Source organism: Aspergillus clavatus, genomic scaffold (assembly GCF_000002715.2).
Source record: "Aspergillus clavatus NRRL 1 1099423829805 genomic scaffold, whole genome shotgun sequence".
Taxonomy (NCBI): Eukaryota; Fungi; Ascomycota; class Eurotiomycetes; order Eurotiales; family Aspergillaceae; genus Aspergillus; species Aspergillus clavatus.
The window spans coordinates 3,030,659-3,056,583 of record NW_001517094.1 but is presented as its reverse complement, the minus strand read 5'-3'; the positions used below and the strand labels follow the sequence as shown (position 1 = coordinate 3,056,583).

The following is a 25,925-nucleotide window of genomic DNA, read 5'->3' as shown; positions in this document are numbered from 1 at the left end:
CCCAGACTCCAGTATCCCAGAGACCCAGACGCCCTGGTAGACTGGTACTCCACAAGAAAAGATACAAATCATACATCTTCAAAATTCAAGATCTCATCATCTCATGAATCACGATACAAATCATCGGCATTCTGGCCGATCCATCCTTGTAATAAGTTCATAAACTAAATGATAATAATACAAGGATTTATGCATTGAAACAGGTTCCGGTTTGCCGCGATGCCGGTTTGCCGAGTGTGAGGACTGAAGAGTGAAGATCCTGGCATATGAGACTGGTGGCTTTCCCTTAGGGGATTCATATTAAGGCACTACTGGTCATTGCATAGTCATTGGGCATCAATCTTGGAAAACAAAATGACTACTCTGTAACTAGTTATCTAGACTATGGATACTGGATAGACTTCCCTGATATTGATATTATTTCAATTTGTATCCGACTATCTGTATCATTGTGCTTAATAGGTACCTTAGGCATCAATCTTTGAGTCGAGTGAGTCGCGATTGACCAATGAGCATCGAGCCTGTCGTGTAATCGATATGCAAGAGTCACGTGGAAGTAGATGTTCTGCATAACAGTACTGCATTACCAACCCACACACCCTTCACAAACAATAATAATGGCTGGTTAAGATTATTCACTCATGATTGACGCGTCGTGTCTTTGAGAGACATAAGACATATCACAGATCGTCCTCGTCAGTACACGACTCAGTAATCAGTGCTCTTCTCAAATCTTGAATCCAATTCCAAGCCTTCCAGGTCCCGTTATGGAGTTGGAATTAGTGATAACAAAGTACAACACGTGGAGTAAAAACGGTTGGTTCTCCACTCAGCAAGCCACAATTGAAAGTTGACAGTTGAGGCGGAAGTTGACAATACAACATTGTTCATACTACTACTAAGGACTAGCAAGATATCAAAAGCAGACTGTTAAGGGCACTGATTATCTACATCACTGCCATCGAGAGACTGTCAGGATGCATCACAAATTCACAATAATGGTTATGTGGACCAGTAGCTGCTGCTTCAGCCCCCGTCGTCTAACCGAAGCGCCTACTAAAGTTTGGAGGCCAGAACAGACCGTTGGCATTGAGAATACGAGAATACGCGAATACTAATGACTAGAGAATAATACTAATCATGAATGATCAATCAGCCTCAATCTTTAATCTCACACCATTGAGCTCCTGGTTTTATTTTCGGATATTTCAGTATGCAATCATCCGGTCTTTAGACTGCAATTGAATTCGCTCTTCCAGGAAGTGCAAGCATAGACCAATTGTTGAACAAACACCTTGCACTGTTTCATCTCAGGAACGGGTGTGATACAGTGTGAGCGACAGTCTCGCCCCGTGGACATTGATATTCGCTGTCCGAAGGCAAATCGCTGGATCTGCGGTCAATCGATCTTTTTCAACGACTTAGTGCGGAGTGCGCCTTGATTCCAAAACCAGTGTCCATGTCGTCGACTCTCCTGGTGTCCTGCATTGCAGGCTTGACCGTTCTCTACCTCTACCATGTCAATCGAAGAATGTCGGAGCTCCCGGAGGAGGCCCTCCAGCTGTCTCCTCACCGATGGACAGTCGAAAAAATCAAGGAAGCCTACCAGAAGGCAATCGATTCCCCAGTGGATGTGAGCAAGAGCCTCCCACCAAAGCAGCATAGGCGGTATGTCGTTGTGGGCGGATCAGGTATGTTGTGACTTTATTGTATAGAGCACGAACCCTAAGACCGACTCTAATCATTACAGGCCTCGTCGGCAACTGGATTGTAACACACCTTCTTGCTCGTGGCGAAAGCCCGGCTGCCATCCGTATTCTAGATCTTCATTCTCCCCAACAGCAGATCCTTGATCAAGGCGTGGCTTATGTCCAGACCGATATCACGGATGAAAAAGTCGTGCGGGCAGCTTTTGCGCAACCCTGGCCGGAGGATGTCGCCAACCTCCCGTTGACTGTCTTTCACAATGCAGCCATAATCAGGCCCGGGGATCGGCACAAAGCCTTCCTCCCTCTCTGTATGAATGTCAACGTCAATGGCACCCGGAATGTACTCAACGCGGCCAAAGAGCACGGGGCAAGCTGTTTCGTGTCGACCTCGTCGGGGTCGGTTGGAATCCACCGTCCGTCATTTTGGACGGCTCCCTGGAAAAAGTGGCCAGATCAGATCGTCCAGATCCTCGGTGATTCGACACCTCAGCCGAAGAAACACGACGAATTCTTCGGCAACTACGCCGTGTCCAAAGCGGAGGCAGAGAAGATTGTTCGTGAGGCCGACGACCTCGATTCGAATTTCCGGACCGGCTGCATCCGACCTACGAACGGCATCTATGGCATCGGCGACGATACCAGTGCCACGGTCACAGGAATGTACTTGAGAACAGGCGGGACCCCGACGTATGTACAGAAATTCCCAGTATGGCACGTGGAAATGCTAACAGACACAAAGTTGGACACACCGCGTCATTCAAAGCTTCGTCAACGCCGAAAACGTCTCCGTTGCACACCTTCTCTACGAACAGCGCCTCATCGAACACACTGCGTCCCCAGCCTCCTTGCCCAACATCGGCGGCCAGTCCTTCGTCGTCACAGACCCGAACCCTGCTATCGCCTTCAGCGACATTTATCTCTTGCTCACCACCCTCGCCGAAACCCCCATCAAGTTTTCCCGCGTTCCACCCGTCCCGTTCTACCTCCTCTCCCTGGTCATCGAGTGCTACTCTCTCATCCAGCACGTCTACTTCCCTCGCCTCCTCCCCAGGCTCACCGGCGACCTCGCCCAGCTGCAGCCCGCGCTCTTTGCCGTCTCGAGCGTGCATACCATCGCCGATGACTCGCGCGCGCGCCTCGCGCTGGCGCAAGGTGGACTCGGCTACAAGGCCCCCATCACCACCCTGGAAGGATTGTGTAAGCAGCTGGTGGAGTGGAACCAGAATGCCAAGAATGGTACAGTAGGTGCGGTCGAGAAGAAGGGGATCGTGTATGTTCCAGATGATGGGGTGGATGTGGATATAGTCGTGCCGCAGAAGAAGCTATAGTGACTATACTTGTAAGATTAGCTGGGTGGTTCAGACAAAATATTCAGTCTGCTTAATTATTTTATTTAAATAGGTCTGACTTGCTGCTTCGCATTACTATTTGTACTTCTATAGTGTACTTCGGTTACGTGTTCGGGATCTATCAGCCCGCTTGCATTACGCTGTATGAGTGGGTATAATTCTCCGAGTGGCAGCGCAGCATGCAACCTTATTTCAAGGACATGATAATGGTATTATTCCGATTAGATGGATTGTACGTGGAGGCCGACAGAATTGACCAGGAACTTCGTATCCCTCCATCAGTGATTGAGCTGATCTGGGAACGAATCGGCATGGTCGACTGGCATCGGCATGCACAGATCGTGGTACCAATGCAATACTGCCGAAGCGGTGGCACCCTATTCTCTGATGATCGGACTGGTCGAGAGCGACATGCTGATTCTGCGTTTCGCAGACATGACTCGAATAGCCTGCGATCGTCGGACCACCAGCTTGGAGCGGGAATGAGTCCGTTAGATGACCATTGCGCCCAAGCCTATATTCTCACCTGCTAGACATCATATGTAAAGGGTTAGGGGGGCGAGATCCGTGTCTCCCAATCTCAATTCATGCACAGCGCCGGTGTAACACCCTGACCGGTCGGTTGGTTGGATCCAAACACCAACACCCACACGCCCCCCTCCTACCGCGCCTGCTGCTGCGCAAGCTGCCGCCTCCTCTCCAGCACCTGCAACCGCAATCCCTCCGATACTAACTCCACATCCAGCACCGCGCCCACCCCGCGCTTCCACGTCTCCTCCAACCCAACCATCTCCCCACGACTCGCCTCCTGCGCGCTCTTCCGCTGCTTATTCACCGCCTCCGCCGCCTCCTTCGTCTCCGCCAGCTCCTTCTCCAGCCCGCGCAGGATCTCCTCCAGCTGCGAATTCCCCACCAGCCACGCGTTCTTACCAAACTCCTCCAGCAGCGCCAGGTTCTCGTGCCGCATCGACAGATGCGAGCTGGCCGTGTACGCCTTGCGCAACGTGCGTCGCCACTCGTCCAGATCCGGCGTCTCGCCCTCGCCTGCCTGCGCGGGTGGCTCTGGCGCCTCGTACCGCATCAGGTCGATCCCCCCCGTTAGCGGCTGCCCGGCGGCTTTGCGGTCGAGCTCCTGCTGCATGAGCGGGGTGAAGCGTGGGGTAGGGAGCGAGGGGATTGCCGGGTGGAGGGTTGAGGCGTGATCTGGGGAGAGTTCGGAGGTGATGAGGTGCTGTGCGGCGGCGCGTGCTTGGGCTGATGGCTCTGCGTCGATGTCTGGAGGGTGGTTAGAGCTGGTTGGCTTCTGCGGATCGGGGGGGACTTACAGGGGAGGGAGTCGTGCGATTCGTTGATGACGGGCATTTTGAATAGAATTATCTTATTATCTTTCGTATGAAGTACAGGATAGAATTGTGGTTTAAGCTTTTTTTTTTGTTCGTGATAAGGATAAGACGAGATGAGATGGGTTGTATGCGACAACATCTTTTGCTGCGTTTCGGGGCGGTGGAATTATATCTGCTTACTCAGCGTTGTTGTTTCCGAACAGACCAGCCATGCATTGCTCCAACAATCGCTACTCATCTCTATTTTACTATTTACCTCGAGTTTGATTTCTGCAGCGTTTCTTTGCTGATAGCGATTACAACATCTTGCAGATGGTTTACTGGATTGTATCTGGAACTGGTTGCGGTTGACCAGGAAGCATCCGGAGTATGTCAAGCAGGTCTTTTTTGACAACCCTCCGAGATGGCTTTCATTGGCTTTGAGAGCACAGGGTATCAGAAGCTATATTGCACCGCGTCATGCATCAGTGAGGAAATCCCGGTCTATATTTACCCCAGTCAGCAGGACGTTGGTATCTACAAGTCGGGAAATGAATGCGAGGTTTGATCCTCTCTTACCTTCGCCTAGATTGCTGATCAAGGAATTCACATCGATCCCGATGAAGGTGCTTGAGTATTCGAGTCTTGCTGCATTGTACTGAGGCCCGCGGATTCACTTCCTGCGCAGCTGCTACAAATCATTGCATCAGTGCGAGTTGGCGTCGATAGCTCAAAGTCAACCGCGGTATCAGATGCAATTTGATGCTGTTGACCCCGCATTATTCACCATGCAGCGATGTGATGAGCCTGCGCTAGCTACCGCCATGTGTCTGTCAAGTACGACTGCAAAGGAGATGATGCCGTGGCGCTCGCCTACTTCTGCAAGATGAAAAGAAGAGAAACAGGATCGTGAAAAGCGAGACGAATGGAGGGAGGGTTGTATACAGTCTCCTTCCTAGTCTTCTCTCTCTTTCACCCAGTCTCATGTCTTTAGAGAGACCGATAGCAAGGCGGACTCTTTGTGGCAGTCCCTCCCTCGCTCCTTGTTATGTTACTTTTGTGGAAGTGAGCAAAAGTGGGCTCGACCGGGACCCCGGCTGCATCAGGTACAGCTGCACAGAACCTGGGCTTTGCTCAGAAATGCGCAGGCGCTGATTCACTATGCTACTCGGGCTTTACTTTGTTGTTGATTGACTATGCAAATTGTTCATGCGTGGCGTGGTGGTGGCCTACGTCGCGAAGGTGACTGAGCTGAATGAGCGCCTGGGGCGAGGCATTCATGGACCCGTGCATGTTCTTTACTGCTGGCATAATTGTAGTTTGCATTTGAGATAAGTGCTTAGCTACAGAGCCTTGATACATCGCTTCTTCAGACATACAAGGATATGGCCTTGTCGTTGAGGCTAGAGCTACATACCTTGCAAGGAGCACCACCTTTACACAGGAGGATAATACGCCAGTGCTTTAGAATTGTATCGACTGGATAATACCTTTCTGCTATATGTTACATTCACATTTCATAAAGCCAATATAAATGAAAAGCTCCGAGCCCATCAATGTCGGAAGTACATACTGTAACAAGCTCATGTCAGCCACCTCCGCAGTCCAAATATCAACCATGAACCATCCGCTCTGCTAGGATACTCGCAACATCACCAATGATCAGCACCACTAACTCATCAATAGTCCCATTCCCTGCCTGAGCACGGAATATCGGAGTGTCAATTCTGCGCGGGGATTGGAGCATAACTCCCCGATCGAGTCTAGTGGCGGATGACGACTTCACATCAACATGACGGCTCCAAGCGATGCTACCTTCTGTCTATCTATCTACTGCAGCGCTTTTATTTGGGCACCAGCATCAAGGTCATGCGCTATGTCGCTGTCTGATGGGCGTCTGAAAACCCTGTTCCTGATCCTCGCTTGTCGATGAAGATGAGATTCGATGGATAGATAAGAAGGGCGTTCGTAAGTTCCCCTTTTGGAACGCTGCAAGTACAGTCCGCAGGGACCATTCAGCATACTTTCTGATGTCATCACGGCTTGAGTAACCGATTCTCATCAAGTCTAGGATTTCCCACTGCTTCATTCTAAGCATGGCGAACTTCAAGATCGGAGTCGCTTTTGCTGGAACCCTGGTGACGGCACTGGTATTGTTACAGCTGCTTTCTATCGTTCAGACGTACAATCCACCACCTAGTTTCGACTCTGTGGAAAAGCAATCATCGAAATGGGAACAAAGAGCGGCAGATCCAGTGTCTGATGATGTTTTCTTACTAGGAGCTGGGAAAGCTGATATTACGGGGTATTTAAGCCTGGATTCACCCTGTAAGGGCATTGATGAAGACGCTGACCTTAGAGTAGCCCCGTGGTAGAGGTGGCATTTGGTGGTTATGCTATGCTGGAACAGATCGGCACTGGTCTACGACAGAGAATTTATTCTCGAGCCTTCATTGTTGCCAACCCCGATCAACCAGATGACACTTCAATCTATCTGGTTATTGACGCGCTGACGGGCGACACTGCGGTGCGGCATGGAGTGCTCGAGGCGCTCGCAAAGCTAGGGGGTGACTATGCGCGATACGGCGAGCGCAACGTTGCCTTGACTGGGACGCACTCTCATTCAGGGCCAGGCGCTTGGATGAACTATCTTCTCCCACAGATCCCCAGCAAGGGATTCGATAAGCAGAGTTATCAGGCCATTGTTGACGGCGTGGTCCTCTCTATCCAACGGGCCCACGAGAGCCTGGCGCCAGGTCGCTTGAGCTTTGGATCGATCGATATTGAGAATGCGAACATCAATCGGAGTCCTTACTCGTACGATGCTAATCCCGAAGACGAAAAAGCACGCTATTCGGCAAACGTGGACAAGACCATGACTCTCTTGCGGTTCGACAGAGAGTCGGACAACAAGACAACCGCCATTCTCACCTTCTTCCCCGTACACGGCACATCCATGTATAACAACAATACTCTGGTCACTGGCGACAACAAAGGCGTTGCTGCCTGGCTTTTTGAGCGAAGCGTCCAGGACGATGGCAAGTTTGCTGATAACTTTGTCGCCGGATTCTCCCAGTCGAATGTTGGGGATACCAGCCCAAATGTGCTGGGTGCATGGTGTGAGGATGGGTCCGAGCAGATGTGCCGCTATACGGACAGCACCTGTGGTGGTAAAACTGAGGACTGCCACGGTCGCGGGCCCTTCTTCCGCGAAAAGGACAATGGAGCCAAAAGCTGCTTCGAGATTGGGCGCCTGCAGTACTCGGCAGCGAAGAAGCTGTATAGCCAGATAGACGCCAACCCAACTCAAGTCACTGGAAGCTCGAATGTCCGTGCCTTCCACGCCTACCGCGATCTTGCAGGCTATACTTTCCAGTCTCCGTTCAATTCTAGCATGCTGACTACATGTTCTGCATCACTGGGCTTCTCTTTTGCAGGCGGCACAACCGACGGTCCTGGTATGTTCGACTTCACGCAGAACAGCTCCGGGCCCGCAAATTCTAACCCATTGTGGTACGTTGCTCGCGCGTTTATCCATCAGCCGTCAAAGGAGCAGCGAGAGTGCCAGGCGCCCAAGAGCATCCTCTTGGATGTGGGAGCCAACAAAGAGCCGTATCCGTGGGAGCCAAACATCGTGGACATCCAGGTCCTGCGGGTGGGTCAGTTGTTAATAATCATCTCCACTAGTGAAGCGACTACCATGTCCGGGCGACGCTGGAAGGAAGCAGTTGCCAAGTCGGCCAAAGATGTGCTTTCGATCAAGAACCCCTTGGTTGTCTTGGGCGCTCCGTCAAATAGCTACGCACATTACGTCGCTACAGAGGAAGAGTACAGTATACAACGCTATGAGGGTGCTTCGACACTTTACGGACCCAATACACTCGCTGCATATATCAACCTGACTCTCTCATATCTCCCGTACCTCGGCGATTCGCCTGACGTTGCCACTCTCCCCCAGATGCCCTCGGGGTTGCAGCCACCCATCAACACCGACAAATCGTTGACATTCATCCCGGGTGTTGTATATGACAACGCTCCGATCGGCAAATCGTTTGGCGACGTGGTCTCGACGGTTAGTAAGACTACATACAAGCCCGGCGAGACAGCGAGCACGACATTCGTCGGAGCCAACCCGCGGAACAACCTGCGCCAGGGATCCACGTTTGCAGCGGTCGAACGACAGAACCCTGACACGGGCAAATGGGAGACCGTGCGTACAGACAATGATTGGAACCTGATGTACCATTGGAAACGAACCAATGGTGTATTGGGATACAGCGAGGTCACACTTGAGTGGCAGATTGAGGATGACTATTACAATCTGGACAATCCGAATGCTCTCCAGGCCGGAACGTATCGTTTTCATTATTATGGTGATTCGAAGAACGTCCAAGGCAAGATCAAGTCGTTTGAAGGGATTGGAAAGTCTTTTACCGTTGCAACCAATTGAGCGCCCGTACAGCGTGTGGATATCAGAGTAATGATGCAGGAAGAGTCTATCAATAGTAATGAGTCACAGGAATGAATCTACTGGTCTTGGACTCCATTATATCACTGCCTTCTCATTGCTCCCACCAGAGCATAGATGTCAACCCTTAGCTTAAGACTTCTCCTTAACAACAAACCATTCCTCAGAGTACGTCTGCCTTTCACCCAACCCAACGGTTTTAAAATGATTGATTTCTTTGTAAAAGACCCTGTCAAACACCATTGCCAATCAATGGCTGTTGACACCCGCACCGGCGCGTCCTGCAACATCGTCGCCGGCGCTTCTTGTCGCGCGCCATTTCATCCTTGTCTCATCCACCAACCACTTCTCTTTCACATCGAGCATTGAGACAAGACGATATCCAAAAATATTGCTTTTGGTATGTATCCATTCTTCTGCAACGCCAGATCGACCAGTGAGAGCCTCGCGCACAGTAGCCCCGGTCCAGACTTTCTGCAGCCCAGATGGATCCTGGTCGTGGAAGCTGTCAATGCTTTGTGCTGCTTGTTTATAAGGTAGGAAAATGCTCCTTGGGTCTCTGCTTTACTGACATCCTACTCATTCCCTAGATTTTTCTTCACATTCTCTGCTATTCTTTTGTTATTTGTTCATTATGCGCATCTAATACCACCTATCGCTGTCTTGTCGACACGTCCCTTCGTTCTTTCTAGATCGTTTCCATTTCCATATATACCAGATTCTCTTTGATACTACTGTTGCTTCTCGATAATCAATCTTTACCGCTGATTCTGCAAAATGCATTTTCTTCGCCTGACCATCGCCTTTGCACTTCTCACCTCCTGCTCGGCTGGTCCGATCGCTCATTCTGCTCTCCGGATTCGGGATCAATCGTCCAGTCCTACTCACGACGTCGAACCAACTGCGTTTCCCGGAGCATCTCCCATCGTTTCTGATCAGGTACATGTTCCTGCAGCTTCGGAGGAGGGCGGTGGTGGGCTCAATGTTGTTCCTTTCACGCCATCACCGACTGCTCATAGCACGCAGGCGATAGAGGAGTCTTCGTCCTCGCCGACTGCATCTGGGGAACCTATGACACTACTGGGTGATACACCTTCTGCTTCTGGCGAAGCTGTGACGGCTCCGAGTGAGACACATCCCGCATATGCATCTCCATCTGCGTCCGTGCTCGTGTCCACGTCTCCTTCGTCCTCGCCAGTTGCATCTGGTGAATCTGTAAAACCTTCGGGCGAAACACGATCTGTGTCTACATCCTCTATGACAACCCCGAGCGAGACACATACTGCGGCCACATCCATAGCTACTTCATCCTCATCGAGCAAATCTAACGCAGTCATTCCATCTAGCTCCGGCTCCGGCTCTAGCTCCAGCTCCACACCCTACAGCGTCTTCTCTGCAAATCTACCGGGGCCTACAGCACCAAGCTCAGTCCCCGCCATCAAAACCAGTTCAACAACAAGAGACGCCTCCCAGGACCTTCCGAACACGTCCTCAAGCCCAACCGCTGCCACTCAAAGTGCTGCATCCAGCATCAACCTGGCTACAGCTTCCGTTACCGTGGGCGTGGTAGGAGACCTGCCCGACGCTGATACAACCGACTCCCCTCCTTCTCCTACACTAGTCGACACTATATCTTCCTCTTCCGCTACAGCTACCTCACCGAATGCATCTGGCAATCCTACCGAAAGCGAGCACAGCACACCCCCAGGACACCGCGCAGCTACCTCCGTCGCGGAGCTAGTGACACCCACATCACCTAGCGAAACCTCAAGCAGCCAGCTCCACACCTCCCTCCCCGAGCCTGAGCAAAGCACCCCAGCAACACACGATAGCACCTCCCCCGTGACGGTGACAGAAGCACCAGCCTCCCCAAGCGAAGCATCGAACAGAGAACTCCACACCTCGCTCCCAGAGCCCGCATATACATCCGTCGTAACCCCCGTCATCGTCTTCGTCACCCAGGATTCACCACCGCCAGCTACAATGCCAACAGCTACATCCATACCTACCCCAGAGCCTGGGCCTGAACCGACAGAGCCCAGCACGGCCCCAGCAGATACCCACGCATCTCCCCCTACCGCACCCGCAAAACAAGCCCCGCAACCAGACACCAACACAAACACAAACAAGACCCCGGCACCCGCCTCTCCCACGGAGGAAGAGGTAACAGCCATCCATGCCACCTCGACGGTAACAAAGAGCGTGATCGTGGTTGTCCAAGAAACTGCTTCTCCGCCGCCATCTGCTGCTGTGACTACTGCGACGGTGACGACTCCCGTCGACCCGGGGGATAGGGAATCCACTGCTACGGCTACGGCTGCGCCAGTCGCCGCGGAGACCTCGCTCTGGGATGCGGGAATCGCGCAGCTGTCGATTGTGCCTGTTACGCAGGGGCCGGTTACCGTGACGGCTACGGTGATTTCGACCATGACTAAGACGGAGCGAGAGACGAGCACGGTGACTGTGACGGAGACAGAGAGGCAGACTGTGACGACTACCCCGAGATCTTGATTTTCGTTGTATTCGGAGAGAGGAGGGGGAAAGTGGAATTAATCTCGATTGGAAGGACGGCTGTATCTGTGAGATGGATGGAGATAGCGGATGTATTCAAAACAAATATTCTACCTAATGCATACATTTATTATATACAGTGATTTTCATATAGAGAGCCCACCCTTGAGAAGGACACGTTCATAATTCAGAGAGAACCCCACCTGCCTCAGCGAACTTCGCCTGGTAGGCCTTGAGACTCGCCCACTCGTGCAAGTCTTCTTCTTCCTGCGTTTGATCACTCAGATAGCTCATCGCGCGGCCTTGTACGTGCGGGAACGCTCCCGCCGTGCCTGGGGTTGGAGCCGCGAGGCCCTCTAATCGGATGAGATGGTCAATGAAGGCATGGAGATACGATTCCGCCTCGGCGAGGGTGATGGGGTTGGGGCCCGGAGTAGCAATTGCGGAGGTAGTCTCCGTGTTAGACTGAGGGAGGTTGAGGAGAGTCGATGCGACTTGGCGGACTTTGCCGGTCTAGAACAGTTAGCAATGGCGATAGGAAGGACAAGCAAGGAGTGCGTACAAAGCTGACGCCATTGGGCTCCATGTTGACCTCGTTGATGGATTGTAGCAGCACGAGCAAATCGCGTATGACGAGCCGACGCTCCTCCGCCATCGTCTTGCCGATGTAGTCATTCTGAGCGGCATCGTCGATCCCTTCAGATGTGACTCCCTCAGCTTCAACCGGGGACTTGAGCCCCTGGTCAGATGACTGGTGATACATTTTCCACGCTTCATAGAGACTCCAATACTTTTCAACCAAGTATGACCGGGTCCCCAGTTGACTGGCATAAATATTAGCCTTCTGAATCTCGTATTGAATGTTGCGCTGTTCGCGAAGATGGAGGTCCCCGTCTCCATTCGAGACTTCATTCCGAATGTGAAGCGAGAGCTCCGGAGGCACATTGGCCAGGGCTGCTTTAGCCTTGTGCAGACATTCAAAGAGAAGTAACCGTTGCCGGTCCCAGTCGAAGATTTGTCCGCTGCCGAACGCGATTTCCCAGGCCGACAAGGAGTTAGTTGAGCTGAAGACGCGAACGTTGGCATTAAATCCCACTAATAGGGAAACTCGATCAGCTGGCTGAGGTTCCACGTGTGTCTTAAAAATGAATTCGTCGTCCACCTCGAGTGGCAGCGGCGGGTGGCGTTCAGTCGGAGTTTCCGGTGGAACATAGATTGGGTTATCAGTAGCGCCCATCTGCCGCAAGGAACAGTAACCGACAAACGTTACATAGAACAACCGTCGTGCGAGTTCTTGTTCGATCAAGTCGACCAGGCGCTCGGTGGAACCGCCCTGTGAATCCTGTGATATGGACGATGAAGAAGGGTTCGGGCTGGTTGGGCCCAATGACGGCAGTAGAGTCGACTGGCGGCAGAGATCATACACCTGCAACATCGTCCGGCATTCTGCAAGATAAACCCTACACCGTCGAAAGTTGTACACGTATCCTGAGCAAAGACATAGAAAGTAGCTGATGGCCGCATCGTAGACGGTGGCACTCCGGTCAAGGTAGCCAGAACCTCGGGCTTGGACAGCAACGTCATGACACCGTTTGGCCAATGCCATAGAGTGCGGGAATGCCGTCTTTTCCGCTTCCGTCTTGAGATGCAGCTTCGGTCTCCTCGGAAAAGATACCACTAGACTCCCGATCATCGAGGCTAGAAGGGCTAGGAACGTAGGATTACTGGCATCCTCACGTCGCTCGAAGGCAGCACGAAACGTGGGTTCATGAGGGATCGGGACCAAGGGGTGGATATATGTGAAAAAATCGTCAATCAGCAGCCGCACAGTGGGCAAAGGACAGATGGATTCTGCTGAAGTGGGAACCGAGTTGGGTGACAGGTTCTGGCTCACCACCGGTGGTTGTGGAATCGTGGGACCAGAGTCCGAGGGGCTAGGAGGAGATGCAGCACTAGGAGCCGTAGGAGTAGTCCCTAGTCTCTGTTTCTTCAACGCCTCCGCATGGCGGTTGGGAGGACCTCGACGCCTGCTTGGTCTTTCATATGTGCAAGGGATATCCAAACTTGCGCATGATCGACAAGGCGGTCCACTTGTATCACACTTTAGCCGATCGATTAGCTGGACGTCATTCAAATATGAGGGGACGACTTACCTTGACTTTGCGTATACTACAAGCATCACATGCTTTTCTCAGTCTGGTTTTATGATCCATTGGCATATGTGAGTGGAATGATAACTATTTCCATGCCTCGAACCAGATTTCAGGGTATCGACAGCCAATATTGACAAGTGCTGAAGGGGGGCCTCCAGCTGACCATGCTATGGTACATGCAAGTGCAGATGTTGAATCCTGGAATCAGAGTCGTCAGGGACAGAAGTTCCCAGGTAGTCATATAGTAGAGGGAATAATTGGATATATCCTCAGTGTTTTCGCGTACTCCCCGAAGACTCTGAAGCTGGCCAAATTAAAATCGCTGCCACAGAAGTCACCGTCGCCCGGTGGACCGTGGATGGAAGGCCTCACAGTACAGTGGAGAGGGGGAAAAGAATGACGGTTCAATGGTAAGCACAAGAATACGCGGACGCTACGCTTGGCAGCAAAGGCATGGTTCTTAGGGTTGATTTAGACCAGCACTGAAAACCCCATAACGGTCGAGGAGTCGGGCTGGACACTCGGGGAGTCTGATAGTACGGCTACCCGAGAGTGGGAGGCGATATCGGTTCAGCCAAGTGTCCACCAAATGGAGCGATCAGAGCCAAGACTGACAATGCTAGAGCCTATCACTGACTCACAGTCTTGAAAGACACTCTTGATGAGTGAACAATGCTTAATTCTTATAGCTGGTAGGTTTCCACCAGATGCTTGGTGGCCGCCATCCATCGCTTTGCTGATGAAAGTCATCTTTGGCTCGGTCACGTGATTCCGCTCTCCACATATTACGGCAGTGTACTCCGTACAATCATGACAATTCAGCTATCGAACTTTTGGATTATAATTGAGATCTCGTCAATGCAAATCATCAGGAGTCATTGAAGGGTTTTATTTGTGTCAATCATATCCATCAGCCATGAATCATCGAAAACCCGCAAAACGCTGTGGCAGCCGTGTATATATATTCCGTAAAATTCCTTCTAAACACCAAAGGAGCAAGAGTATCAATCAAACATCACCATCATCGTGATAAGGATCAAGGGTGCTGTCGAGTCGTTCTTGTTGAGTGAGCCGTTTGTTCTCAATCTCACTAGCCCAGAGAGCAGACCCAGCTGCAGTCGTCATGAGAAAGAACATCGACAGAACAGGGATCAGTTGCAGAATAAGAGCGATTGTTCCAAAACTACGGCCAAGTCAGAAACCCTGCTTCTAGAAGGGTATGGGAGCGATATACCTAGTGTACTGCAGCTGCCGCCAACGAACCCATTCCTTTCTCTGCTTCTTCGAGAGGTCCAGCAATTTGAAATACCGCCAATGATGAAATGGTCCCGCTCGATAACCAGTCAGGAGGAGGAACATCGGAGTTCCTGCGATAGGAATGAAGTTCAGAGGTAATAGCATAACAAACTCGACAATTTGCCGTAGAGAGAAAGGGGAATAAACCGCGCTGTGCGTGGGTTTACCCAGGCGTTTGACGACGTCATCGCCTTGGGGATAGAAGACTCTGGACGTGGTGACGAGCTCGGCGTGGCCCTCATTCACGAGTACGGCGTCGAAGATGTCCACCAGACTTTCGTCGACAAAGAAGGCCTCGAACAGTGCAGCTACAATGGCAGCTCCCTCTCCAAGGACGAGGAATGCACCATTAACCCAGGCGCCGGCGCCCTGAAAGATTGCGAGAAAGGCAACTTGCGGTAAGTACGTGAATAGGAAGAGATTAACATAGATGAAGGCGGAAAGTAGAACGATTGGGATCAGACGCGCTCGAAGCAGAGGCCATAGAAACCGATGCCTCGAGAAATAATAGATTCCCTATTGAACCGTAAACGAAGTCAGCTAAACTGGTTTCCATAGGCAGCATAGTATTTTGTATAGAGATGAGACACGTACTCGAAAGGGGTACAACCAAGCGGCTTTGCTAACGTCCCACAAACGAGACATGGCGACTGGATCAAGAACGAAGAACGCCAGCCGAAGGCTAAGACTGATCGACTATGATGAGCAGAAGAAGGAAAGAGGAGGAGGAGGAGGACGACTACAAAGTAGAAATGATGCTATGTTGCCGGACAAATAAACACGCCAAGAACCAGCGGCCTTATCGATAAGCGGCGTGATCACCGCTATAAAAACCAGAAATTTCTTCCCGCATTTCCTTCTCTTTTTCTTCTTCTTCCATATTAAACTGATCATCCTCCTTATTCACTCCAATATTCAATATTTCTTCAATGGATCCTGGAGGGGAAATAGGAGGAGAGATGAACTCGCTGACTTACCCCAAATCCTTCTTATTCTCGTGGAGCGTTTGGAAATATTGACAGCATACATCACCCTTTTTGCATTCTTAAGCTGAATTTTCCGGCCGCTTGAAATGAAACCAACCACGCACATTAGAAATATACACATATATGCAGCAAACTGGCGCGGTCTATATCCCACCATATATCTTGTAGTGGCTGCTGATAAAGTCGGCGACCTGACTAAGACTGCTCAACACGCCTGTGGGCTCTATTTCAGGGATTGTCTTGTCTATCCAGCCAGTATTCCGGCGATCGAGGAAGATGGCGCTCATTCCCATGCACAATGCCCCTGTGATATCAAAGGTATCGCTACTGACCATCCAAACGTCTTTCATTGCATCGGTCTTTCCGACTCTCTCTGCCAAACGCTTGTAGATTGCTGGGGACGGCTTGAACTGCTGGACCTCGTCTGCACAAATGATTTCTTTGATGCTATCTGCATGGACGGCAAGGTCTTTTGAGCGCAGAATTCCCTTCGACACCATTGCATGGGTTCCATTCGAGATGATGACCACTTTGAAGTTAGGGACACCGGCCAATTGCCTGAAACCGTCGTTTACGTCTTCCCAGGCTTCCATGCTGTCATACATATTCATTAGGTTGGGAAGATCAGCACTGCCCATATCCGACCCGGCTTCTGCTAGAGCCTGCAGGAGGGCGTTCTTTGTCACATCTGGGAAGGGCATGAAGCGACCTGGAGTCCATCAGTCTTGTTGCGTAGCCGTAGACCATGGAGGAGCAAAATTACCCATGCTATTTAATTTCCATGTATATTCCAGCTGCCGTTGTCTCCATGTTGTCGAGATCTTGTAGGCCTTGGGTTTCTCATAATATAGTTCCAGCTCCTGAGCGACGGTGTCTGGGGAGAGGAGGCTGCCGTAGAGGTCCATAGCTATGACGATTTCTCTTCCCGCCATTGCGAAACGAAGATGAATTGCTTGGTCGAGAGGCTATGCTAGTCACAATTCGTATGGATTCACAGCAGATACTACTACAGATATGCTCATAGGTAGCGTCTCAATATGAAGCACCCAACAGGGGCAATAGATAGCGATGATGTCAAATCTCCATAACAAGCGGCGGCGACGGCTCAGCTTCCACCTCTGCAGTTCCGAACGAATTCCAATCGCGCATGGGGCACCGCTACGAAAGATATACGACATTCTTGTGAAGTCGTCCTTTGCGTATCTGTCCCATGACATAAATCAGGTGACACATCCTTCTAGGAGCGGTTTCGCAAGGCTCTCCGCTCTCTCCAATCCTATACCTCTTCTACAACGCAGACCTCCTAGAGATAGCAGGAGGCCAAGAGATTCAAACAGCAGGGTGGATCAACAATGTATGTTTTTTTTTTTTTTAACCAGGAGCACGTCAGCAGAACAAAACTACCAAAAGCTAGAACAAGCACACCGAAGAGCAGAGAGGTGAGCTAGGACACACGGGTCAAGGTTCTCACCAGCAAAAGTACCAGCTCATCCACTTCACCTGATCCCAGGGCAAGATTCAACACAACAGACGAAGTGAGAATCAAAGACACAGTGGTCCAGCCCACACGCGATGCCACACACTTAGGCATTACTCTAGACCCTGCACTTAGATGGGAAGCACAGATCAAGCACGCCCAGAAGCAAGCAACCTCTCTCCTGACATCGCTGGCAACGCTAGCAGGAAGCACATGGGGAGCGGGACTGACACAGGATCACAGCTACGCCGGATCTATCGAGCAGTTGTGATTCCGATAATCCTCTATGGGTGCCCCGCCTGGTACACACTCAAAACAGACAAACGACCACCACCGAGAACGACTTCAGATCTTGAATTAGATTCACAAAAGGGCAATAAGAACCATCGCAGGAGCATTTAGGGCCACGGCGATGGCGGCCTTAAACATAGAAACTCACCTGCTTGCTCACCATGCAGCAGATACTAGAGAACCGGCTGATGGAATCCCTTCTACAGATTCAGACCGGCAAGGCTGCGGACTTCATAAAGGAAGCACGTAGCGAGGAGACTAGGGGACAGGGGTCAATGCGTTTTGGCTGGTACCTGTGCGAGTGGAGTCCGCCAGAGAGAGTCAATGAGCTTGTCACTCGGAAACTTGGGCGAATACGCCTGGAGGGCCTGGAGAGCATCCAACCATTCATCATGGCGCCATCCTGGACGCTACTAGAGGTAACAATGAATGGGAAAATCTGAATCCGAATCCGAATCTTTCCTAAGATAATACACTGACGATGACTCGAGCCTGCCGGTTACCAAGTCAGTAGGCGCTTTTGCTGTTTCAACTTACTATTATAACAAACGATCGAGATCTAATAGAGCAAGATGCGCTGCATCGTCATCCACGTCCAAATGGTTATGACATAGATACATGTATCACAGGCTAAAATCTCAGACAAGTCAAGGTACCTGTTACATAAGGCGATGTTTAAATCAACAACAACTCTTCGCTTAATAATATACTACCACAGCAGGCAACGCAAACTAAACATGAAATCACGAACGTGAGACCACGTTACATGGAGTGCTGGCCCAAGCCGGGGTCCAGGTACGGACGTACAAGGGGCTTGTCTAAAGATGTACCTACTACCTAGATGAAGCGCCAACTAGCCATCCTCTTAGGCTCCCACCTCTCAGAGAACCCCTCCATCACTGTGCCACTTCATACCGCGATATATTGCAACTGGTTCGGCTGGTGAACGGCCTTGAATATCACAAACCTTAAGAATTCATAGAACCATCACCCCAATAATGGCCTCCTCAACCCTCCCTTGGAACGGCCGCCTCGTCAACATCGGCACTCACTCTCTGGCTCTTTACACTCACGGCCCAGAGCCCAGTAGCTCCAAAGATCCCGTCGTACTATTTATCTCGGGTGTGGCAAGCGATGCCCTAAACTGGCAAGCCGTGGTGCGGCTGCTGGGGCCCTCGGTGCGAAGCTACACTTACGACCGTTCCGGCTATCACAACTCGGAGTCCTCGCCGCTCGCTCCCTCGGCCGAGAACATTGCTCTGGAGCTCTCCCTTCTGATCGAAAAGGCGCCCATCCCGAACCCTCTGGTCCTTGTGGGGCACTCCTGGGCCGGCGTGCTCACGCACGAGTACATCGCCCTAAAGGGAACCGACCAAATCGCTGGTCTGGTGCTTGTGGACGCCAACCATGAGACAATGCCACTGGTGCTGAACGTGAAAGATCCAATTCTCTGGACTGTTGCCGCGGGTGTTGAGCCATACTCTGCCCGGGGCGTGGAGGCAAATCACAAGTTGACGCAGGAGGAGTGGGACGCGTTCAGGGCGGCGGAAACAACCGAGAAGCACAAGCTGATCGCGCACAAGGAGGATGTCGAGCACTACACGCCAAGTTTCGAGAGGCTGCGGAAGAAGGAGCTGAGTAAGAAGCAGCCACTGGTTGGAGACAAACCGGTTTATGTGATTGGGAGCACACGAAGCAGGGATTGGAGTGGATTGTACAAGGCGGGCGTTGCTAAAGGGAACGGAACCGAGGAGCAGAGGAGCTATGTGAGAGAGTTCATCAAGACGGTCGATGCGAAGAGTGAGGGTCTTATGAAGGAATTCTTGAAACTCTCTACGAAGAGCGAGCTTGTCTTCGCCACCGAGAGTGGACACTTTATCCAGTTGACTCAGCCGGAAATTGTTGTTGATGGAGTGAAATGGGTCCTACATAACCTACCAGCACCAGCATCTTCTTAGTTGCGGAGAATAAGTAACTTTAACACCACTTAGCACCCGAGTCTAGTGGAGAACATGTCATACACAATGACCATGTTGGGATCATAGGAATGACACACATCTTCCGTCGTACCCTTACAGTATCCCAATGACCTCCCACGGAACCAGCGATCAGGGTAATTACGAAGTCTTCCGGGAATGTCTCTCCAGCGCCATTGTGCAGAGATCGGATGACCGCAGACCCAGCAGGACCCCGAAACGCAGAGCCCAGAAGTCCAAACGCAGCACTAGGAAAGACGCACAAGATGCTAGTGAGACTAGGGAATCGATCTCGAGCTCTTATTCTTCTTCTTCTTCCTCCTCGCTTCCCTCCCGGGTAGATCCCGAGGAAGTGGCTGATTTCATCGATGCATGAGCTCCTCCCCCTTCTGCTGCCCCCCCTCCCCCAACTGCTGGCTACTTTGCTACCCACATATAAACTCCACGCCAAACGCACTGTACTGACAGCAAGGGGGAAAAAAAATCCAGTTCCTCGCATCCGAAACCTTCCCATCCCTCCCAGCAGACCTGCAATCCCTCTCCTACTCGTCCGTGCAGCACGACCCCGCCCTCGCAGACAAATACACCCCGCCGCTCACCCGCACCACTCTCGAGTCCCTAACCGCCACCATCCCCGTCTCCGTCTCCGACTCCCTCTCCGTTTACGGCCTGATCCCGGACCCGGCTGACCTGCCCGATTTCCTCAACCCCGTGCTCACAGAGTACGTGGGCAGCGTGACCGCCGCGCCGCCCGTGTGGGCGTCCACGCGCACCGACGCCTGCGAGATCTGCGAGCGGGACTGGATCCCGCTCTCGTACCATCATCTGATCCCGCGCGGGGTGCATGCGAAGGTGCTCAAGAAGGGGTGGCATGAGGAGTGGATGTTGAACAGTGTTGCGTGGCTGTGCCGGGCGTGTCATAGCTTTGTGCATCGGATGGCGAGTAATGAGGAGCTGGCGAGGGAGTACTATACCGTTGATCGGATATTGGAGAGGGAGGATGTGCAGGATTGGGCTAGGTGGGTGGGGAGAGTGCGCTGGAAGGCAAGATGAATTTTTTTTTTTTTGGATACCTTATATGTGGGTAATGCGATCACGACATGAAGTTATGGTCATGATGATAGTCTATATAGCTATGATATCCTATTGTACAACGAGATCAGAGATCTCTCAGCATATGCATTTTCCCCACAAAATCCTTGTTTACCCGCCTGAACCCAAGAGACCGGTTAATTTTGCACAAGAGAAGAGAAGGAAGGATCACCGGCGCCGAGTAGAATACAGTAACCTGAAGCCATGATGATAGAGGAAAGAAACGGCGGCGAAGAGGACGAAGAGGAGAACATGCTTAGAGGTATCTCTTTTCGTAGATCTCCTCGTAACATTGAATGTGGTCGCCAACTGCAAAGTCGGTCCAGCCCTCGAAGCCGATGCCGCATTCTGTGTCTTTGCGCATTTCGGTCACGTCCTTCTTGACGTTCTTGAGAGAAGTGATCGAGCCTATATGCAACCATGTCAGTCATCGCTTCTTTGAATCCAGGAGAATCCGGAGCAAAAACATACCATCATAGATCGTTTCCTGTCCTCTCAACACCCGCACCTTTCTGGCTCTGTTAATCACTCCGTTGCGGACCTTACATCCCGCAATGGCGGTCTTCTCTCTTCCCTTGAGCGTGATCTCGAAGATCTGACCAATCTCCGCTTCACCCGTGACGCGCTGGGTGACTGACGGCGCCAACTCCTCGCTGAGAGTCGCTTTAACGTCATCGATGAGCTTGTAGATGATGTTGTGATCCATGATCTTGACCCCGCGCATTTCCGCCATGCGCGACATGTGTGGATCGATTGGCATGTTGAAAGAAATAATGTTGCCATTCGCTGTAGCCGCATGCTCAATGTCGAACTCACTGATAGGCCCAACTTCGGAGCGAAGCACATTGGGGTATACTTCGTTGTTGCCAATGGCCGTCACCGAGTTCAAGACAGCCTCGGCGGAACCGCCCACATCGGCCTTGATGATGAAATGCACCGGCTTGGGGCCAGAGGTAGACTGGCTCGCATTGAAAGCCGCATCTCCTTCGCTTTCTTCCTGCCTGCGCTTTTCAACCTGTTCGCGACGCGCTTCGTTGATCGCGGTTGTATCTTCACTCAGTTTCTGAGTATCCGACTTCTCCTGCCGGTAGTTGACAACTTCCTTGGCGTGCTGCTCGTCCTCAGCCTGGATGATCTCAGTGCCTGCAGAGGGCTGCTCTCTCCAGCCGTCAATCTCCACTGGCATGCCAGGAGTAGCTTCGGGGACCGCAACACCCGCCTCATTGCGCAGCGTGCGAACACGAGCCCATGTTGAACCAGCAACGATGATATCACCCGGTCGCAGAGTGCCACGTCGGATCAGGGCCGTCGCAACACGGCCATAGCTCTTCGTGGTGGCTTCAATCACCCAGCCCTCAACCGTGCCAGTAGTGTCGGCTCGGTGATCAAGAACCTCGGAGAGGGTGACAATGGCCTCCTCGAGTTCCAGCATTCCCTGGCCAGTTTTACCACTCACACCAATCGCCTGGACATCGCCTCCGTAGTCCTCTACGTGAACCCCATGTACGGACAAGTCTTGCTTGACCTTTTCTGTATTAATACCTTCCCTGTCAATCTTGCTCATCGCCACGATAATCGGAACGTTAGATTCAGTGGCGTGCTTGATCGCCTCAATAGTCTGGGGCTTGACACTGTCATCCGCTGCAACAACCAGCACAACAATGTCGGTGACATTGGCTCCACGGCGGCGCATATCCAAAAAGGCTGCGTGGCCAGGGGTGTCCAGGAAGGTAATGGTCTTGCCCGAAGGCATAGCTACGGAGAAGGCACCGATATGTTGCGTGATACCCCCGTGCTCGGATGCAGCGACGGACGATTTGCGAAGCCAGTCCAGAATAGTCGTTTTGCCGTGATCGACGTGGCCCATGATGGTCACTACTGGCGGTCGAGACGGTAGGTGGGACTTATCTTCAAGCTCGGGAGCAGCGGTTAGGTCCTGGTCTCCCGTCTCGAAGATCGGCTCAAAATTGTACTCGCTAGCGATCAGGCCCGCAGTTTCTGCATCGAGGATATGGTTGTACGAGACGTCCTCGAAGCCCATATCCTCCATTCTCTGAACGAATTGGGCCGGTCGCACACCAATAACATCGGCAAGATTGCTGACGCTGATGAATTCTGGAAGGTACAGAGGACTGGGAGCTGCCGCCTCGAGCTCTTTCTGACGAGCCTTTGCTTTCTTCTGGCGTTTCCGGTCCTCCCGGCGACGGCGTCGGTCGTCTTCTGGGTCAAACTCCTCATCCTCAAGCGCAGCTTCGCGAGGCTTGCGACCTGCCTTTTTCTTAGCTTCCCGCGGCTGTTGCACCTCGGCGTCGTAAGTCTGCTGAAGTTTCTCCAACGCGGACTGATCCCATGTCCACGGATCGGCCACTGTTTTCGACGATTTGCCTGCTTCTTGATCCTGGGGTCGCTTTTCGCTCGCTTCTGAAGCTTCCTGTGCCTGGTCCGATCCTTGCTGCGCTGGCTTCTGTTCTGATCCAGAAGATGACTCGGGCAAGGAACCCTTGGCGCCTAGATGTTGCTCAAAAGCCTTGGCCCTGGTATCCTCTGCCCTTGTTGTCGGCTGCGCCGACTCTTGGGCCTCAGGTTCATGATCGAACACTTGCTTCAACTTTCGGATCTTGCTCGCGTTTCCCCCTAGCCATGTCCGGCGAACGTCCTCCGCCAGCATCGATCGACGAGCCGCCTGGTGTGCGGTCCCATCCACACCAGGTCTCGGGGTGTCACAGCGAGGGCAAATGGAGTGCTTTCCGAAACAGTCGTAGTTGCACGCAGGACAAATCCAGTCGATGGATCGTAGGTTTGGCCCATTTCTTCGAGGGTTCTGTTCGGTCTTCTTTTCGGGCTGCCGCTTCTGGAAACCCGGGCGTCGCTCAGGTTGATGTGTATTCAGCGTCCGACGGAGGTTATTTGTATTATTGCGTCGCGCGGCATTCTCCTGTTCCTGTTTTTGTCGCTGTGCCTCCTCTTCGGCGTTCTTCTTTGCTACCAATGAATCACGGAGCGCTTGCTCTGCAGGGCTCAATACGACCGGTTTCTGTGCCTGCTTTACTCCCCAACGAGCACCACCGAACTTTGAACCACCCCACGACGGCCGAGATGCTGATCCATCTTCATTCGCGTTTGGTGTGGAGGGAGGCTCAGACGACGAATCGAGGGATGCTAGGGACGAACGAAAGCTCCGTCGGGGAACGTAAAAAAGTGTCGGAGTAAAGGTTGCGATTCTGGACCTGGCTGGGCACGACCATTCGGGCCCATGGCGGCGAGATAGCTGTACGGCTGTTAATAGAAGGCAAGGCTGGCGATTCAGAATCTCAGACGGACTCACCTCAAGAACAATCCGCCTCTGCATAGCTTGATGGAAGAGATTGCGCGCTCTCCAGGATTGCTTGCATTGACCTCAGAACGTTTTCCTCGGGGCAAAATTTCCGGACGATACGCAATTACCATCAAAGTACATACAGGTAAAGGCAAATACGCGTTTTGATACGGGGTTTCCCGCGCTCCGCATCACGTGCATCGGCGTCTCCGCCGAATCGGAGTCGCAGATTTGCGGGCTACAGTGGAGAGATTCCACCATCCCGCTCCGATAAGAGATCATTGTGTCTTTAAAATCCCCTGGCAGGCCGAGTCGATCTCCCAGGAAAGGTGAGATCCTGGGACTTTCTTGAATCCTCCCTCGCTGCGCCGACCCTCTGGTAGATAATCTCCACTCCGATTATTTCCGGAATCTGCTCATCAGATCAATTGGGTTGCAATCACACGCCAAGATGGAGTCGGAGGCATTTGAGGATATGCAAAAGGGAGGGGGAGCTTTGCGTACAGTGAAGGATTTGACTGCTGGTGCTGCGGGCGGCATTGCGCAGGTTTTACTTGGTGTGTATACATATTTATCCTTGTGTGCTTGTACTAGTGCTAACGATCTATAGGACAACCTTTTGGTGGGTAATTCATCTTAGAGGACTTTCAGGTCCTTCAGTCTGACGATCGGCAGATATTGTCAAGGTCCGGTTACAGACAACAAGCCAGTACAAGAGTGCACTCGACTGCGCAACTCAGATCTTCAAGAATGAGGGCCCTATGGCTTTCTACAAGGGAACGCTGACACCCTTGATCGGTATTGGTGCTTGCGTAAGAGGAAATCGCCCAGGAAAGGATACGAATCATGCATGACTCACAATTTACAGGTCAGCGTACAATTTGGCGCCTTCCACGAAGCCCGAAGACGACTTGAGGAACTCAACAAGAAGAAGTATGCCGATTCCACCCTCTCCTATGGCCAGTACTACATGGCTGGAGGTTTCGCTGGTATCACCAACTCCGTCCTTTCGGGACCCATTGAGCATGTTCGTATCCGCCTGCAGACCCAGCCTCACGGCGAGGGTCGGCTGTACAGCGGGCCCCTCGACTGCATCCGGAAGCTGTGCGCTCAAGGAGGTGTGCTTCGCGGTCTCTACCGCGGCCAGAACGTGACGTACCTCAGAGAAATCCAGGCCTACGGTACCTGGTTCCTGACCTTTGAGTACCTGATGAACCAGGACGCCAAGCGCAACAACGTCAAGCGCGAGGAGATCTCCAGCCTCAAGGTCGCAACCTACGGTGGCCTTGCTGGTGAGGTTCTTTGGCTGAGCAGCTACCCCTTCGATGTGGTCAAGAGTAAGATGCAGTGTGACGGATTCGGTGCTCAGCAGAAGTACAAGAGCATGACCGACTGTTTCAAGAAGACCTTCGCGGCAGAGGGATTCGGCGGTTTCTGGAAGGGTCTGGGTCCCACCCTGCTGAGAGCCATGCCGGTGTCTGCTGGTACATTTGCAGTGTATGTCTCCTTCCTTAACGGTCTTCGCTGAAGTACCATACTGATGTTCTTGCAGTGTCGAACTTACCATGAGAGCATTGGGTTGAAATGGTCCTCCTTAGTCGTTTTACCATCTGTTATTTTGCGTCTTTAGATATCCAGGTCTCGTTCATTTCAACATAAGAATGAGGGGGAAAAGTCATGGTACAGCAGCTTATTTAGCATTCAACTTTTCATAGAGGTCTTCTACATCTCGGTATCCGGGCATTTATTTTATATAGGACATGATCGAATGACGAACAATGATACTCGCCCTGGTGGCCTCCGTGCCAGCCAAATGATATAGATTTTGGACAGATTGACCTAGGATAAGTTACTTTGTAATAAAAGGTTGGAGATCCGCCTTGAAAGATTATAGAGCTAGCAGATCGTGTTTCATTTCCGTTGAGGTCCCTCTGCTTTTTAGAAACCACCAGTAAAGGGAGCTGTAAGTGGCACTGCAG

At 51.9% G+C, this 25,925-nt stretch overlaps 13 protein-coding genes across 13 annotated transcripts; 8 read left to right on the top strand and 5 right to left on the bottom strand.

Moving 5' to 3' along the window:
- Positions 1 to 1,459: 1,459 nt before the first annotated feature.
- On the top strand, positions 1,460 to 3,037 carry ACLA_028140 (putative 3-beta hydroxysteroid dehydrogenase/isomerase family protein; the record flags this gene model as incomplete). Its single annotated transcript, XM_001269514.1, has 3 exons — positions 1,460 to 1,691; positions 1,751 to 2,396; positions 2,449 to 3,037. The coding sequence occupies 3 exons, from the start codon at positions 1,460 to 1,462 to the stop codon at positions 3,035 to 3,037; spliced, it is 1,467 nt and encodes a 488-aa protein (XP_001269515.1).
- Positions 3,038 to 3,264: 227 nt separating this feature from the next.
- Positions 3,265 to 3,591, top strand: ACLA_028130 (uncharacterized protein; the record flags this gene model as incomplete). Its single annotated transcript, XM_001269513.1, has 1 exon — positions 3,265 to 3,591. One exon carries the CDS (start codon positions 3,265 to 3,267, stop codon positions 3,589 to 3,591), a length of 327 nt encoding a protein of 108 aa, XP_001269514.1.
- Positions 3,592 to 3,719: 128 nt separating this feature from the next.
- ACLA_028120 (pre-mRNA-splicing factor SPF27 family protein) lies at positions 3,720 to 4,420 on the bottom strand (the record flags this gene model as incomplete). Its single annotated transcript, XM_001269512.1, has 2 exons — positions 3,720 to 4,333; positions 4,384 to 4,420. The coding sequence occupies 2 exons, from the start codon at positions 4,418 to 4,420 to the stop codon at positions 3,720 to 3,722; spliced, it is 651 nt and encodes a 216-aa protein (XP_001269513.1).
- A 2,056-nt stretch (positions 4,421 to 6,476) lies between these two features.
- On the top strand, positions 6,477 to 8,830 carry ACLA_028110 (neutral/alkaline ceramidase; the record flags this gene model as incomplete). The annotated part of the gene is made up of 2 exons (XM_001269511.1): positions 6,477 to 6,685; positions 6,745 to 8,830. The coding sequence occupies 2 exons, from the start codon at positions 6,477 to 6,479 to the stop codon at positions 8,828 to 8,830; spliced, it is 2,295 nt and encodes a 764-aa protein (XP_001269512.1).
- A 795-nt stretch (positions 8,831 to 9,625) lies between these two features.
- ACLA_028100 (uncharacterized protein) lies at positions 9,626 to 11,359 on the top strand (the record flags this gene model as incomplete). Its single annotated transcript, XM_001269510.1, has 1 exon — positions 9,626 to 11,359. The coding sequence occupies one exon, from the start codon at positions 9,626 to 9,628 to the stop codon at positions 11,357 to 11,359; it is 1,734 nt and encodes a 577-aa protein (XP_001269511.1).
- A 180-nt stretch (positions 11,360 to 11,539) lies between these two features.
- On the bottom strand, positions 11,540 to 13,538 carry ACLA_028090 (uncharacterized protein; the record flags this gene model as incomplete). The annotated part of the gene is made up of 3 exons (XM_001269509.1): positions 11,540 to 11,872; positions 11,922 to 13,386; positions 13,513 to 13,538. The coding sequence occupies 3 exons, from the start codon at positions 13,536 to 13,538 to the stop codon at positions 11,540 to 11,542; spliced, it is 1,824 nt and encodes a 607-aa protein (XP_001269510.1).
- Positions 13,539 to 14,520: 982 nt separating this feature from the next.
- ACLA_028080 (EI24 domain-containing protein) lies at positions 14,521 to 15,453 on the bottom strand (the record flags this gene model as incomplete). The annotated part of the gene is made up of 3 exons (XM_001269508.1): positions 14,521 to 14,695; positions 14,747 to 15,324; positions 15,403 to 15,453. 3 exons carry the CDS (start codon positions 15,451 to 15,453, stop codon positions 14,521 to 14,523), a joined length of 804 nt encoding a protein of 267 aa, XP_001269509.1.
- Positions 15,454 to 15,937: 484 nt separating this feature from the next.
- Positions 15,938 to 16,726, bottom strand: ACLA_028070 (putative haloacid dehalogenase-like hydrolase; the record flags this gene model as incomplete). Its single annotated transcript, XM_001269507.1, has 2 exons — positions 15,938 to 16,503; positions 16,558 to 16,726. 2 exons carry the CDS (start codon positions 16,724 to 16,726, stop codon positions 15,938 to 15,940), a joined length of 735 nt encoding a protein of 244 aa, XP_001269508.1.
- Positions 16,727 to 17,723: 997 nt separating this feature from the next.
- Positions 17,724 to 18,005, top strand: ACLA_028060 (uncharacterized protein; the record flags this gene model as incomplete). Its single annotated transcript, XM_001269506.1, has 1 exon — positions 17,724 to 18,005. One exon carries the CDS (start codon positions 17,724 to 17,726, stop codon positions 18,003 to 18,005), a length of 282 nt encoding a protein of 93 aa, XP_001269507.1.
- Positions 18,006 to 18,560: 555 nt separating this feature from the next.
- On the top strand, positions 18,561 to 19,520 carry ACLA_028050 (alpha/beta fold hydrolase; the record flags this gene model as incomplete). Its single annotated transcript, XM_001269505.1, has 1 exon — positions 18,561 to 19,520. One exon carries the CDS (start codon positions 18,561 to 18,563, stop codon positions 19,518 to 19,520), a length of 960 nt encoding a protein of 319 aa, XP_001269506.1.
- A 127-nt stretch (positions 19,521 to 19,647) lies between these two features.
- ACLA_028040 (uncharacterized protein) lies at positions 19,648 to 20,591 on the top strand (the record flags this gene model as incomplete). The annotated part of the gene is made up of 2 exons (XM_001269504.1): positions 19,648 to 19,810; positions 20,065 to 20,591. 2 exons carry the CDS (start codon positions 19,648 to 19,650, stop codon positions 20,589 to 20,591), a joined length of 690 nt encoding a protein of 229 aa, XP_001269505.1.
- A 295-nt stretch (positions 20,592 to 20,886) lies between these two features.
- ACLA_028030 (translation initiation factor 2) lies at positions 20,887 to 23,979 on the bottom strand (the record flags this gene model as incomplete). The annotated part of the gene is made up of 2 exons (XM_001269503.1): positions 20,887 to 21,038; positions 21,102 to 23,979. 2 exons carry the CDS (start codon positions 23,977 to 23,979, stop codon positions 20,887 to 20,889), a joined length of 3,030 nt encoding a protein of 1,009 aa, XP_001269504.1.
- A 418-nt stretch (positions 23,980 to 24,397) lies between these two features.
- On the top strand, positions 24,398 to 25,529 carry ACLA_028020 (putative mitochondrial carrier protein (Ymc1); the record flags this gene model as incomplete). The annotated part of the gene is made up of 4 exons (XM_001269502.1): positions 24,398 to 24,503; positions 24,622 to 24,758; positions 24,815 to 25,443; positions 25,499 to 25,529. The coding sequence occupies 4 exons, from the start codon at positions 24,398 to 24,400 to the stop codon at positions 25,527 to 25,529; spliced, it is 903 nt and encodes a 300-aa protein (XP_001269503.1).
- Positions 25,530 to 25,925: the final 396 nt, after the last annotated feature.